The sequence below is a fragment of the Cinclus cinclus genome, chromosome 8 (genome assembly GCF_963662255.1).
Source record: "Cinclus cinclus chromosome 8, bCinCin1.1, whole genome shotgun sequence".
In the NCBI taxonomy this organism is placed as follows: Eukaryota; Metazoa; Chordata; class Aves; order Passeriformes; family Cinclidae; genus Cinclus; species Cinclus cinclus.
This window is the reverse complement of record NC_085053.1, coordinates 26,239,807-26,255,506: the sequence shown is the minus strand read 5'-3', so window position 1 is coordinate 26,255,506 and position 15,700 is coordinate 26,239,807. Positions and strand designations below refer to the sequence as shown.

General features: G+C 55.3%; 2 protein-coding genes and 1 non-coding gene across 3 annotated transcripts; all 3 read right to left on the bottom strand.

Moving 5' to 3' along the window:
* Positions 1–1,285: 1,285 nt before the first annotated feature.
* On the bottom strand, positions 1,286–1,356 carry TRNAG-CCC (transfer RNA glycine (anticodon CCC)). The gene has a single exon. It is a non-coding gene; the product is annotated as a tRNA-Gly (tRNA).
* Positions 1,357–3,875: 2,519 nt separating this feature from the next.
* BSND (barttin CLCNK type accessory subunit beta) lies at positions 3,876–6,788 on the bottom strand. Its single transcript, XM_062497483.1, has 4 exons — positions 6,612–6,788; positions 5,505–5,584; positions 4,909–5,157; positions 3,876–4,152 (listed from the first exon to the last, which is right to left on the bottom strand). Exons 1-4 carry the CDS (start codon positions 6,786–6,788, stop codon positions 3,876–3,878), a joined length of 783 nt encoding a protein of 260 aa, XP_062353467.1.
* Positions 6,789–8,307: 1,519 nt separating this feature from the next.
* TMEM61 (transmembrane protein 61) lies at positions 8,308–10,927 on the bottom strand. Its single transcript, XM_062497448.1, has 2 exons — positions 10,581–10,927; positions 8,308–8,644 (listed from the first exon to the last, which is right to left on the bottom strand). Exons 1-2 carry the CDS (start codon positions 10,925–10,927, stop codon positions 8,308–8,310), a joined length of 684 nt encoding a protein of 227 aa, XP_062353432.1.
* Between the last annotated feature and the right edge of the window lie 4,773 nt (positions 10,928–15,700).

The window sequence follows — 15,700 nt, the reverse complement described above, 5'->3', positions numbered from 1 at the left end:
CGTCCCCGCTCCCGGCTTTTCAGGGAAATCGGAACATATTTGTATTTTGACTGGTTGTTTATAAGCTCCTCAGAGGTTGTATGTTTATATGGACGTACATGTTTTATACAGACGTGTGTATTTCGTGTGGATGTGTATGGTTTGTATGAATATGTTTTACATGGGTGTGCATGTTGCAATTATGATTATGCATTTATATGTTTCATATGGATTTGTGTGGTTTGTATGCACATATATGTTTTAAATGGATGAACAAGTTTAATAATTATGTGTATGGGTTCCATGGACATTAATGTTTTATATAGGTGTGTATGTTTTATAAGGACGTGCATTGTTTATATGGATGTGTGTGTTTAATATGGATGTGAATACTTTGTATGGAAAATGTTGATTTTTTTTTAATGAGACCTCAAGTGGGTGCCTGAACTCTGGTTCAGGTAACTGCAGGGACAGCAGACCCTGCTTGTCACCCATGCTACTGCAGAGAGCTGTCACTGGAAGGGGTCAGCGTTCAGCACACTGATCATGAGGACAAGTCTCATTCCTGATTTTTGGCTCAGCTTCCTCAGTGCCTCTAAGTCCCACAACGCACCACTGGGGCCTCAGGAGGCTTCTGAGACAGCTGAGCACGGGGGGACCCCATCTCAAGGGGGACAAGTCTCCCTTTCCCTGCAGCCTTTCCCTTCGTTTTTGCACAGGGGACAATCCGTGTCCCAGGAAAGGATGGAAGGAGCCCTAAGAGGAAGGCGGGGGTGGCAGAGGTCCCCCCAGTTCCACGTGCATTCCCATGTGCTGAGGAACCCATGGAGGTCTTGGCATGAACAACCTTCCCAGCGCCTGGGAAGGGATCCGGCCCAGCTCTCACACTCCAGGAGTGGATATCTGCAGAAAGGCTATTTTTTAAAGCTGAGAAATTATTCAGAAATAGCCTAAATTTTGCACCTTGTACAGAAGAGCTGCTTCGGTCCTGGGTCCCTGGGGGGTTTCCAGCGTGTGTGTGTCTCTGTAAAAGGAGGGCTCCTGTCGAGGGGGAAGGAATTAGAGAGCAGAGGAAGCATCAGAGAAAACCTCAACAAGGAGGAAGGGTTCCAAGATCCCTGCTGCCGTCCCTCCGGGAGGAGAGACGGGACTCCGGGAAGTGCGGGCACAGGGCTGGGTGCGCTGAGCCGAGCATCCCGGCGGTAAAAAAAAAAACCTCCTGTCCGGATTTTGAGAGACCCCTTGGTGTGGGAGCATCTGAACCTTGCACAGCCGCACCTCAGAAGTGGCAAAGGAAACGCTGCTTTGCACCAGCCGGGAATCGAACCCGGGTCGCAAGAATGGGAATCTTGCATGATACCACTACACCACTGGTGCGCTGAGGTCACTGTCCCCCGCGGGTCACCAAGGGGTCGGATCTGTCCCCGTCCCACGTGGGCGACACGCGTGGGTGGCACTGCCAGCCCCTTCCCCTGTCCATCGGCTTCCAGACATGGGGTCCCTGGGGAAGGTGACACTCGGGGTCCCTGGGGAGGGTGACACTCGGGGTCCCTGGGGACGGTGACACTCGGGGTCCCTGGGGAGGGTGACACTCGGGGTCCCTGGGGACGGTGACACTCGGGGTCCCTGGGGAGGGTGACACGCGTGGGCGGCGGGCGGGCCGTCTCCCCCTCCCCTGCACAAGCTGAGCCAGACCCGGGGCTGCTGGCGGGTGTTTAATGCCATGCAGGAATGTCCCGATTCCCAGAATGTTTAACCTCTGCCGGCGCGGGAGCCGAGTCCTTCGCTCAAGGATGCTGTGCCAGGGATGGGGGGATGCACACGCAGCTCTACGAAAGTTTCCATGGGGGAGAGGGTCCAGGCTCCATGTCACCCCCCCCCGCCCCCCCCCCCCGCCTCCGCCTAGAGAAATTATTCTGAGAAACAGATTTATTTTGCCAACAATGAAAGTGAGTGCCAAGCCATGAGGTAGGAATCTCCTCTGTGAGGAAATTCTGAGTGTTCAGCCTGGAGAAGAGAAGGCTCCAGAAAGCTTAGAGCCCCTTCCAGTGTAGAGGGTACAGGAGGGCAGGGAGGGACTTTGAAGCCCTGACACAGCTTTCCCAGGGGAGCTGTGATGCCTCATCCTTGGAAACATTCAAGGCCAGGTTGGACAGGCCTTGGAGCAACCTGGTCTAGGGCCTAGTCTGTGGAAGGTGTCCCTGCCCATGGCAGGGGACTTAGAACATAATTCTCTTTAAGGCCCTTTCCCAGCCCAAACATTCTGTGGTTCTACAGGTAAAAACTGGGTCTCTCCCAGATTCCCACACTCCATAGGGGCAGTGACACAGAGTGACATCCTGCCCCGGGCACCCTCTGAAGCTCAGTGAGCCATAGTTCCATCTGAACAGCATTCCCAGAGCCACCACACTCCCCCAGTACTGAGAAGGACAGGCAGGAGCTGAGTACATGCAATCTGGAAATGCTTCCTCCTGTAGAGCATCTCTCGATCCTGTGGCAATGTTTAGACAACACTGGAGCCTTCATTCCCCACCCTCCTGTTTGCCATAAACACACCAAGGTGCGTAGGTGCTCCCTGCCCTTCTCCCTGTCTGCTTTGGTGACACCAAGGTGAGTGAAGGGTGCAGGAGTGTCACAGGGGTGTCACGCCTCAGGTGCAGCCTTTTCTTGCACACCCTGCCCTGTACCAAGCAAAGCACTCCCTAGGTGGCAAGGGAACACAGGAGCATCCTTCCAGGGTTCTCATGCTCCCTCGCCCTCAGCTGCTGGAGGACAGCTTTGCCCCACTTTTGCTCTTGGGGGATTGGAACTTCAGGATTTTTAAGCTCCATTCCACCTCAGTTCTGTGATTCTATGGAATTTGCTGGAGACATGTGCCCCCAAGCCTCCTGGGGCCATGCCAGGCACAGGCAGATCCAGCCCAGCTTTCCCAGAACAGAGCAAGGGACTCTCAGCATCCCTGTGCTGTTGGACCCACTGAGGCTTTGATCCGAACCCAGCTGCCCTGGAGAGGCTCAGCCTCACAGATCCCAGCAGTCCCAAGCAGCCAAAGGTTGTGGTTCCCACCAGCACTGCCATCTCTGTGTGCTGGAGACAGGCTGTGGAGAGCCCCTGTGTTGTCCCTGTCATGGTGACAAACCAGGCTGAGACCCATCCACGTGGTTTGGAACAAACACTTATTATTCACAGAAAGTTTGAGGGCAGTGGGAGCCAACATGCAAACCCACCTGCAGCAGCTGACACTGACTCAGCAGACAGTGTGCACAGCCACCATCTCAGGTGCTATCATCAGGGTTTTGGCTCAGCTGTGTCCTCTTCCCTGTGCTCCCAAGAGTGCTGGAAGTCAGTTCTTGTGCCAGAGGTAGGGCGCAACAGGACCTGTCCCCTCCATCACCCCTCTCCCAACCTGGAGTTATGACAGATGCCTGCTTCAGGAGACTCAGGATCAAATTTTAATTTCAGCAGAGCTTGGGTAAGTGGGGAAAAGACTTTGAGGATAGCTCTGCCTGGTAAAACCCACCTGCACTGACATGTTTTACTTACCTAAACCTGATATTGTTACAAACAGCATAGCCAATCCTTTCCCTTCCCAAACACAGGATTTAGCCCAGATCCTGCCCAGCCCATCTTCTCTGTGCCCACCCAAACGGCTTTGGGAAGGAGGCCTTGTCCCATGTTCTGTTGAATACAGGAGCTGGGTGTACCCCTTTTGGGTTTGGGGGAAATGACAGCCTCCTGAGTGGCTGGGTGCACACAAGGGGTGCAGCATGGCACAGGGACAGGCAGGAGTCTGGGGCCACTGCACTTTTGGGGATAGCCGCCTTTCCTCCAGGCTGTGACCTGTGTGTCCCCTCCATGAGTCCAGTCCCTGCCGAGTGGCCATTCTTTGCAGGAAATCAGTTTTCAGGCTCAAAAACGCCATCACTCTCCTTGAGCAGCGCATCCGGCTCCTCCTGGAGCCCGTAGTAGAGATCATCCTCCTCCCCATGGCCTTTCCGAGGGGACCGGGGGTGCTCTCCCGCTGCCGGGGAGCTGCTCGGGGTGCGGCCAGCGGAGGGCAGGGTCCGGTTCTGTGGCGTGGGGCTGCCGGGCACGGAGCCCTCCAGCGATGGCGTGTCCATCTCCTCCAGCAGCGACGCCAGCGGGGCATCCCCCGGGGCTGGCCGGGAGGGGCTGCGGGGACAGGGTTACACCAAACACGGCTGGGCAGGAGCTGCGGTTCCCCCTGGATGCTCAGGCAGCATCGCAGCATCACCAGTCCCTTTGTTCGGTGGCTGGAGCGCCCTGGGATGTCCCTATCCCAGCCCTTGGTCCTGCCTTTATGGGGACACTCGTCTGCCAGGTTCCTACTGCCCGTGGGGTGAAGTAGTGGCTGTCCTTGCATCCTTGCATTTCCTGAATTTATAGCTGGGATGGGAAAGCACTGCACCCATCCCAGCTGTAAATACATTTTGACAGGTGCCCAAGTCCTATGCCCTGAGCCTGAACAGTGACCTCCATCGCCTGCAGAGCACTTTTGGACCTCCCAAACCAATGCTTGGGTGTCATATGTGGCATCTGTTTTGAGGGTCACATGCTGGGCATCTCATTTCTATCAAAGTCTGAGCAGGAACTTTGGTGTTATTCTTGTGAGGGATGCTGCTTATATTGATAAAATGAATTTAAAGCAAAAGGCAAAAACACAAACATCAAAATGCAAATTATAACCAAAGCCCAAATTTCCTCCTGGGAAATAATTTAGTTCAGAGACTCCCTGTGGGTTGAGACACCATCCAGGCTTCAGTGTGGCCAAGGGTGTGGAAGCTCAGTGCTGTTAGAGCAGCGAAAACCCCTCTACATCCTCTACCTCCCCCAATTCTGGGGGCTCGATCCCCATAGTTTCACCCCACATCCCACCAATGCCATCCCAATTCTGCAGGCACCACATACCAGCTGCCTGCTGCTGTTTCCAGGCAAGGTGCCAGGTCCTGGAGGGGTTGTCCAGCACCCCCCAGCTCACGGTGGACCTCTGCTTTGGCCTGCATGGCTGACTGGGAGCAGCTGCGGGGTCTGGGCTGTTCCATGGGTGGGAGTGGGAGTGGAGCTGAGCTGACCACTTGCCTCTGTGTCTGCTCGTAGGATGGCAGGCTCTTCTCATAGGTGCTGGTGGCCTCTTGGTTGGGGCAGGGGGCAATTAAGCTGCAGGCAAAGGGATAACAGGGTGCTGAGCAGACCTGGACCCCATGGAGCTGGGAGATGCTCAGACACATGCACACAGGGCTCCATCAACTGAGGGAGTGGCTTCAGAGGCCACCAAGGTCATGTCACTGCCCACATCAGCAGCAGAGCCAGGGGATGCCTGCAGGAACACCACTGGATGCTCTGCATCCCCCAGCATCACTCAGGCTCAGCCCTGGGGGAGCTCAGGCAGCCCTTTCCTTTCCCAGCCTGATCACTGCTTGGCATTTTGTGTGCAGTAGGTGCAGTTGTCCCCAGTCTCCAACCCCACCCTCAGGGCACACACATCACCCTGCTGTGGGACCCACCTGGTGTCCTTCCGTGGCAGCACCATGGGTTTGTGGTCCAGGAACCGCTGGGCCTCGAGGTCCGCAGGGATGAAGGTTATCTGGGGGGGAAAAGAGAGGCAGAGCCCAGGGGCTGTGCTGGGCATCACAGGGATCCTCAGCCCTCAGAGTGGGAAAAGGGACAAAGTGTCCCTTCAGCTGGGTTTAAGGTCTTTTCCCACCATATTTAGATTTTTCCTTGGAAATGACTTTTTTGAGGGAATCAGTAAGGAATGAATGAATTCAGCATTGCCCTGCTCTCAGTGCCTTTCCCCCTATGGAGTCACACATGTCCCCAGCCCAGAGGGAGTCCCAAGGCCCACACAGGAGGTCAGTGGCCAGGGACCACACCGAGGGTGTCCGATCCTTGAACCTCGAGCACAGTGGCCGAGCCACATCTCCCTCCTGAGCTCAGCTGTGAGGGGAGCTGGTTCCTGCTTCACCCCAGTCCCAGAGAACACAGCTGCTTTCAGAGGTCCCAGCTGATCCTGGATCCTGAGGTGGCTCCCCCACATTTTGGAGGGCAGCCAGGTTGTTGACAGACCATCCAGCAGTGCCCAGATCAGTTCTACAGATGCCCTCTCCTTGGAAAAATCCCTTTTCTGCCAGACCCGTTTCCCAGGAGAGGGACGTGTGGCTGCTCCCAGTGCTGGCACTGCCCTCTGCCAAGGAGACTGGCAGGTGAGGGCTGGCTCAGGGGGACTGGGACCCTCTGACCTCCATGGCCACAACAGTCCCTTCCTGGAAGTCCTGGGAGCCTGCCAAGCCCTGGACCCCAAGGAAGGGGCTGCATGGGAGAGATGAACACAAGTTTACTTCCTTGGTATCATTTTCTGCTGCCTGTTTGAAAGCAAAGCCCCAGGCTCAGGGGATGTGCAGGGAGCGAAGGAGATGGGGCACATCCTGCAGGCATCAGCAGGGCATAAACCTCCCAAAACAACAATTCCTCCTCCAGATTGCTGCAGCTGGCTTCCCTTGGGGGAACTGAGGCACAGCCTGAAGCTGCAGATCCATGGCAGCCAAAGCCCCTCAAAAACCCAGCTGAGCCCTGGGGCTCCCCAAAGAGCTCAGCAGCAGGAAGGATCCTACCTTTGGGTAGCACTGGCACATGCTCCATGTGATGCCCACGGCTATGAGCAGGACACCCAGGACACAGAAGGTGATGTAGTACTGAGGCTTTTCCACGCTCATGATGAACATCCCCACCATCACCAGGAAGAAACCCAAGATGATGAACCCGTAGCGGAAGGTCTTCTCCTCCGCCATGGGTTCCAGCTGGGAGAAGCTGGAGCAGAGATTTTGGGAAGCCCCTTCACTGGCGGCTGCTGCCTGCTGAGCACACCTGCAGCGTAAAACAAGGAGTGGTTTCTCTCTCCAGAGTCTGCCAGGAGCTGAGGATCAGCTGAACGTTGAGCTGGTCCTGCCCAGGGCTGAGCCAGCCAGTTTTTAATGGGTTTGTAATGAATGCAAACACTGCCCCGCCGTTCACACTCCAGTGGAGCCACCCTGCACGTGTCCGTGTCCGGGTAACCTTCCCTGCAGGCACACTGAGCTGGACCCCACGCCTGGGGAAGGGACAGGGAGGGAGAGGGAAGCACGGCTGCAGGGATGGGGACCCAGAGATCAGCTGGTGCTGTTGGGATTTTCCCAGCCCTGGGCGCTGGAGCTGGATTTGGTCATAACTCAGAGCTGGCACAGCCCCAGATAAGGGGGATGCCGGAGTCCAGTATGTTCTCAAGGGCTGCAGGACTGCAACAGGAAAAGAGGGAGTGCTCTGGGATCTTTTTGGAGGCCGGGGGATTTGGAACAGACCTTGCCTTGCTCTGGATGAGTGCTAAGACTGCCTTGATGGGCAGCAAGTGGGTTATGAAGAAGGAACTAAAGCCAGAAAATAATGGAGTGAGGTTGGTCCACCAAGGGAAAGTAAAGACGAATTATCCTTATGTACACTTAAATTGGATCTGGGGTGTTAAAAGGTGTCTCCTTCCCATCACACATCCAACAGCCAGACAGTGTTTGTTTTATTCCCTTGGTTTATTCCCTCATTTTATTCTCTTGATACACCTGGTTTATGACAAATAATTATATTATAAACAGTATATTAGATGTGGCTGCAGTTCCTCAGCCACTCTGCAGTCCTGAAGGGCCACAGGGGAGCCAGGGCAGCCCTTTATTTTGGTGGGATGCAGGGATTAGCAGCAGCCCCTGCCACAGCTGGCCTTTCCTCTGGGCAAGGCTGCACATCCATCCGTGGAGGGCAAGGAGGGAGGGGGCTGTGCCACTCAGGATGGCTTTTCTAGGAGGCTGCCTGAAATGCCAAGTGCACTTGGATGCTCCGACCGCAGGCACGACCCACTGAGCATCTCTAACACCAGATGAAGTGAGGCGTGGGGAGCCTCATTTAGGGAAGCAAGGTGGAAGGGATGGAGACAGGGCTGCAAGGGGCATTACAAAGGCTGAGAAGCGAATGGTGCAGACAGAGCTGGGTTTTCCTTTCTCTGGCCAGATTACTCGGTCTTGTTGCTGCATATTTATTATTGAGTGTGCAGCCCCCAGCTTGACAGGAGCTCCCCAGGGTAGGCAGAGCAGGGAATGCAAAGCCTCTGATACCAGGAATGGTTTTATTAAAAATACGAAAGCTTTCAAACATGCCAGTTACCTCGACGCTCTGGACACACGGCCCGCAGGACCCACATTCCCAACACACGGCTCGGACAGCCAGGAGAGAGCCAGGCTGCCCTTCCCACTCCTCGCCCGCCCTCCTCTCACCCCGCGGTGAAGAGGCTCAGTTTAAAGCTGGGGGACTGGGCAGCCGCCCGCAGAGTCCCGGCCCGGGCAGCCCCAGCTCAGAGGTGATGTTCTCATAGCTGGGGGGAGGCGTCGCCTGCGGCTCCTCGGGCTGTGGCGTGTCCAGCCAGGACGGGCTGGGGCGGAACAAGGCGCTGTCGGAGGAGCTGCGCCGGCGGCCGCCCTGCCAGCTCTCGTCCTCCTCCAGGTAGCGGTACAGGGGCGGCGTGAGCTCCTCCTTCCTCCCCGGAGGCTGCACATAAGCCGGGGCACCGTGGGCAGGTCTGCAGCTCAGGGCTTCTTCATAGGTGGGGATGGCACTGGCGTCCCAGGTGCTGCGAGGGAAGAGGAAGAAACCCAGCAGCGCACACCATCAACATCCCAGCACCCGGCTGCGGCATCCCAGCACCCAACTGGAGCATCCCAGCAGCCAACTGGAGCATCCCAACACACAACTGGAGCGTCCCAGCAGCCAACTGGGGCATCCCAGCACCCAGCTGGAGTATCACAGCACCCCATTAGCTGGAGCATCCCTGAGCACAGTTAATGTGTGTACTGGGGACAGCACATGGGCAGGTTTTGCTGAAGTGTCATGTCCAGAGGTGACTATGTCAGCTGTTTCCTGGCATCCATGAGGTTTTGCAAGAGGGTCCCATGGGCAGAAGAGCATCCTCGTCATGCCTAACCCCTAATTCACCCCCTGAAGAACAGAGGCTGCCGACAGCGGAGGGAGCAGTTTGGCACAAGAACCTGGACAAGCACCAGGCACCCCAGGTCACCATGGTCACACCCCACTCCCATGTCAGCCAGAGCCCTCCCTGCACTGGCCAAGCCTGGTGCCACTTCCAGCAGAGTTTTCCTGAGCAAACACAGCTTGTGTACAGGGCAAACCTCTGACAACCTTTGCCTTGCTTGGCACCCTACAGAATGGTGCAGTCCACAGCTGGGGTTGCTGTGAAAGCAACTCATCACTGCAGATGTAACCCAGCCCAGTGTGCTGGGGAGGCAGCAGGCATGGGAGGGCATAGCTGGTCCAAAGGAAAAGCCATGTGCTCCACAGGGATGCCTCCATCCTGAACTTGGCAGATCTCTGTCCCAGACAGACCGCCCCAGGCTTCTCTGCCAGGGATTTTGCCAAACAGCCTCAGTTTGCACAGGAATGCTGACTTGGAAATGTGGAGGGGGGGATTTATCCCAGCACAGGATGCTTTGCTGGGGCTGGAGGAGCTGCTGCACCACCAGCACTTGCAGGGTGCTGCATCCCATCCAGCAGGGGAGTTGGGAGCTCAGGGAAAGGGACAGTCCCCACAGGGACACAGCAAAGTCCCTCCCTGGGACAAGGAACCTTCCCTCAGATACCCAGACCAGCTCACAGGTTCACAGATATCCAGATGGGCACTGAAACCCCTGGAGAACCAGGAACGTGCCTCCCACTCCAACTGTGTTTTTATGGTCTAATGTTCTTAAGAATTTCTTTTAGTGCTGCTTTTCCCCAGAGCCCAATTTATGCTGGAGCCAAGATCTTTGCTGTGACCCCATAAAGCAGTGCTGGGAAGGGTCGGCTGGCTCTGCCTCTATAGCAGTTTCCAGGGGAAAAAAATACCCTTTTGATCAAAAATCTTTTAAATGAAGAAGTGGGAGTAAATCTCAGGCTCACACTGGAAGATTCAGGGAATCTGAAAAGCAACAGTGGTGTTCAGGGCATGGCAAGGAGTCTTTCTATACCCTGAAATGGGCTTCATAAAGGATCTTATGCCTACATTCCTACCTTGATGCCATTCCAAGGATTATTTACAGGTTTGTTTTTTTTCCCATTTAATTCCTTTGTAAGAAAGATTTTGATTCCATTAAAGATGTTATAAACACTCTCATCCTTACAGAGCGTTGCAGACCTGGGAGACCAAGACTGGAGCTCTGAGTGACCCCTCCCCACCCCCACATCCAAACCTTCTGCCAGAAAACCAATGTATTCTTCTGCTTGGTGGCCCTGATAAGGAGATGTGTCCCTCAGCACAGGATGGCCCTGCAGGGCAAGGAGAGCTGGATGCAGCCAGCATGGGCACGGAGGGGGGTGGGCAGGGAGGGGACTGTGGGGGCTTGGGTTGACATTAATGAGCAGGAGCATCTGCTCGGGGAGCAGGAGAAGAGCACAGAGCAGTGTTGCTGCTCCTGTGAGTTCACCAGCCAGCAAGGCTGGGAGCAGGTTTAAGATCAGGGACAGCCAGACCCACCCTCCACCTCTGCCCACCCAGGCGAGGACGAGGCTCCCACCTGCAGTTCCACTTCTCCGGAGGCTCCGCCGTGAAGTACTGCAGGTCCCTGGGGAAATGGTACTGGTAGCGCCGGGACACCACCCTGGCGTTGGCCTTGACGGACCAGAGGAGGCCGAAGATGAGGAGGATGCCGCCGATGCCGCAGCAGAAGAAGCTGACGGAGCGGAGCAGGGCGCTGGAGGAGGAGGAGCTGGGGACGGCCTCGGCTTCCCGGGGAGGCAGGAGGCGAGCCCCGCTGCCGGAGCCCACCTCCCCATCACTCCACCAGGCAAAGCACAGTGTCCCTGTCACCAGCAGCACGGCCCCCGTGATGGTCAGGCCGTAGCGGAAAGAGGCGGCTGCCATCCTTCAGGAGAAGGTTTCAGGAGGGGAGAAGAGCGAGACAAGGCATGAGAGAGAGCCCACGTCCTGTAAGACAAGAAGGGTGCCAGGTTTGAGCGGGAGAAGCTCATGGAAGACCTGCCAGAGGAGAAAACGACTGAGTGAGGAGGTCTTGGGGGCTTGCAGCCTCTTTAGCCATCATTATTATCCATCACAAGGGGCATTTCCACCATCTCAGATGGAAGCCCTTGGGAAGAGCAAAGTCAGCGCCAGGTTGTACTCATAAACTTCAAAATAGCCTCGTAAAAACATCCTAATTTTCAAGGAACAACATAGCACTCCCACAAAGGCAGGAGACATCCCAGCTCCAGGCGCTGTCATAGCTCTTTACGTTGGGTTTTATTCCACACTTCCTCCCAGACCTGGAGAAATGCCAGCTGGGTTTCTTGGGTTTTCAATACATGGCTTATGGAAGAGATTGGAGAGAGGGACATAAATTTAAGATGTCATCACTTTCAAATTATCAGTGTGCCTGTTTCCTCCTCCAGAACTGATGACATTGGAAAAATCAGCTCAATCTTCATCCGCATGAAGTTTGGCACACAAAACCTTGCTTGCCTGGGTCAGCTCCAATGCAAACCTTCTCAAGTTCCTGTCAAGATCAATCCTGCAGGTGATAAACCACCTTCACCCTCCCTGTCAGGGTGGTTTGGGGTTGGTTTGACAACAAAACAGGTGAGGTAGTGCCACACGTTCCTGCTGGGTGGCCCTTCTCAGCTAAATGTCACGTGCAGAGAGTTTCCCTGGTGCTGGAAAAGTCGGGGATAGGGAACTGGTTTCTGATCTCAGTCCCCATTGCTTTCTCCAGCAAACAGCAAGCATCTGCTCCCTCAGCTTGTGCATCCCCAGCTCCCAACTAACCAACAAACAGAGGCAGAGAGTTCTCACCACGTCCCCTCTGGCCCTGCTCGCTGCCCAGAAAAAGGTGCAGGTTCAGCTTCTGCTTCTCAATGGACAAAAAGCTTTGGACCATGTGGGAATTAAGCATCAACACCCCCAAACAGGTTCATTCCTGGGTGACTCCACTGTGAAGGTTTGTCATGGTGGCAGTGCCAGGGGAGAGCCTGCACATGAGGGATGGCCAGGACAGAGGAGGAGCTCAATCAGAGGTTGGTGGACAGGTGGATGACCCACACTCATCTGTCACCTCTGCCTTCATCACTGCCTGTGTGTCACTATCATTAACAGGACAATAATGTGGAGGTTTTGGTCTCCATTCTTCCAGCCAGGGCTCATCTCCTGCGGAGGGGTCTTAAATTGTACCCTGAGATCTGGAAGTGCAGAGCCAGAGCTAGGCAGAAGTCCAGCATGGACTTGGTGTCATCAATGTCAGGTGGAATTATGTTATTTCAAGCTGTTATTTATCAGATGGGCCCACTAAATGGAAAGCCAAATTACCTTGTAGTGAAAGAAACACTATCTGATCTAATTGACATTTAATGATGGAATCTGATGAGAAGTGAGATTTAGGAAAGCTGCAGGAACAGGAGCCCCAACAGCTCACTCCAGCTTTTGTCCTAGGGTCACAAGCCCAAAATGCTAGCTGGGCTAGCTGTGGCCAGTGTTCATCAGCTGTGGCCACCTGCTGGCAAGGCAGTCATGTTCCTGGGCTGAGAAAAGGCAGAGCTTCCCTCTGTAATGGGAGGCATGTTTGGATGCTTCCTCCTGAATGGCAGGGCTTGGCTGAGCTGAGATGGAGAAGAGACTGCTGGAGGTGGTGTTAGATGCTGTGAGGGATCAGCATCCCCAAACCATCACTGAACATGATCAGGACACAACGGAAGAGCTGGACTCAGGTGGCCTTGCAGCAGGAGATGCTCAGGAGAGTGCAACGACCCCACTGACATGTGAATGCAGCTCCTTTGGACAGCAATGTGTTTTCATGTAGGAATTTCAGCATTATGTTTAGAGAAAAAAAAAACCAAACATCACCCAAGAAACCCCCAACAACAAAGCTCTCAATCCAGCTGTGTGGAAATGTCAGGTCACTCCAAACTGAAACATTGGACTGAACCTGCAACAGGAGTTGAAATCTTCACCTCCTGCAACACTCTCTTCGTTCTGGGTTCAGACTGGTGAACTTCGGGAGATGCTCTGAATTCCCTGATGAGATTTAGGAGATGCTGTGATTCCTCTGCCTGGGCATGGGGAATTTTGCAGCCTCCAGCAATGAGCACATCTGGGAGAGCTGGCAACGAGGGGGAGGCGGAGGGAAGGTGGAGAAGCCTCTGGTGGAGAAGCCTCTGGGAGGTGATGGAGTGACAGATCGAGAGAATAAACTCTTCTCTCTTTTGACAAAGGCAGCGCAGCGCAGGGAGCGATGCTGGGAGCTCCCCCCAGCCTTCCCCTTCCCCGCACGTGGTCCCGCAGCGCTGTGCGGGGGCAGCTCCGCCGCTCTGGGTGACATTGCCACCGCTGGGTGACATTGCCACCGCACCGTCCCCTTGCCAAACCCCCTCCCGGGCTGACACAGCTCTCCTGAGCCTCTCTGAAAGACCCACGGTGTTTTCTCAGCACACCATCCGCTGGAAGAAGAGACTGAAGCAGCAGAGGCAGGGAGCGAGGTGCGAGGTTGGGGCAGGACCCAGAGGCTCCCGGAGCCTCTCCCAGCTCCGCTCCCGGGGCACTCGGCATCAGCACACCTCTACCTCCCCATGAGCATTCCAAACACAAGTTTTCACGGAGCCACAGCAACTGCCGACTCTCAAAAACCCTTCTCCACTCTCCGAGACACCCTGACATTTTGTTCTGCCCTGTCCCCTCCTTTGACCTGCTCTGAAATAGTTTTCCAGGGAATAGATTTCCACGTTGCATGTACAAACAGATACGAATGTTGATAGTTTACATAGTTCCAGTGAGATGCTGAGAATAGCAGCCCCCATATAAAGTTATGCAGATGGTGATTCATAGGGTCTACTAAGCATTACTCAGAAAAACGCTCTTTTCAAGCAACACGAGAAAAGAGTTTTGAACCTCTCCCACCGCCAGCAAGCAGAAATCCACCTCCACACCCGTCCCTCCACGGCACTTACAGACCGTCTTTCCATGCGGGGCTGGAGACCTTTAATCACAGAAGAACGCCGGGCAGAGATGCACCAAAGCGTGAGCATGCCTGTAGGGAGATCCCTTCCTCCCTTTATCCAAATCTGCTGTTTTGTTGTGATAGTGATCGGTGAGGGTTTGGTCCCCATTCAATACAAAGCGATAGCGATGCCTTGGAAGAGCACCCAAGAACTCCGGTGCGCTCAGCCTCCCGAGGCAGGCGAGGACAGAGGAGAGCACATGTGTCCCCTCACCCAGGATTCGGGGCCATGCCTGAGCCCCACATCCCCTCCTGTACGGAGGTGGCCGTCCCCGGGCTCTGTCCCTCCCGGCACAGCGCCCAGCCGGGGGGTTCCCGTGTCCCCCGTCCGCCCCGGCCCCGCCGTGTACTCACCGCCGCCGGCAGCCCCGCTCCGGCCGAGCGGCGGCTCCGCCGAGCCCGCGGGGCGGGCGGGGCCGGGGGCGGGCAGGGACCGCTCCTTCCCTCCCTCCATCCCTCTCTCCCTCCCTCCATCCCTCCTTCCATCCCTCTCTCCCTCCCTCCCGGCACGGCTCCAGGTTCCCCGCAGCCCCGTCCCGTCCCGTCGGGGCGCGGCGCTGCCGGGAGCTGGGGATGCAGAACGCGGGAGGGCTTCTCTGGGACATCTCTGAGCTGGGGACATCGCTGCTGTCCTGTGTGTGGGACACCCGCGCTGCAGCGCTGGAGGAACTGTGCCCTCAAAGCCTTGCTTTGTGACCGCTTTAGTTCTCCTCGCCCCCCGGTCAAATGTTAATATTGTCCCTTTTCCTCATTGATGGAATTAGAACGGTTTGGGTTTGGAAGGACCTTTTAAAGGCAATGTAGTCCAACCCCCCTGCAACCAGCAGGGATATCTTCAACTCGATCAGGCTCCTCAGAGCCCCATCTCACCTGACCTTGAATGTTTCCGGGAATGGAACATTCACCGCGCTCCGTGCCAGTGTTTCATCAACTTCACCGTAAAAAAAAAAAAACAAACTTTTTTTCTTTGTAGGTAATCTAAGTCAACCCTTTTTTAGTTTAAAACCTGCAGCACTCAGGTCATCCGGATATTAAACAAGTTGAGGGCGCTGTGATCCGAATTTCAGGATACTCAGTATGACAGCATGTGGATCCAGGTTCAATTCCTCATCACGGAGCTGGAGGGAGATTTGATCAAGAGCTGCCCTACCGTGCTGTGCTATGGCTGTGCATCTCACACATCCACAGATCCACAGATCCACCACGCTGCCCTTGGGCTACAGCTGAGCATCACTGACTGGCAGAGCCATTTCTATGGCTACCCTGGGCTGCTGTTCCTGCACTGCTTGGAGCTCCTCATCTCACCCGCTCAAAAACAGCTCAAGGTTTGCCTGCACATGCTGCAGGGACTGCTGCAAAGCCCCACTGTGGAATTTGTATCTGCTTCATAGATGATTAGAAGCTGCCCAGCTCAGCTTAGAACACGTGGGTGTACAGCCCCATTTACTTGCAGCCAGGGTAGAGTTTTACAAATGGCAAACTGAGGCATACGGAGGGCTGGCTCACACAGGAGTGGCCCTGCAGCAGGTTGGGTCTCCATCCAAGAGGAGCACTGGGGCAGAAGTCACCAAGGCCAGCAGCCGGTGGTGTGGGGGCACTGTGAATCAGCAGTCACCCTGTTGAAGAACAATAAGACAAACTTTTCTGCTCCTTGC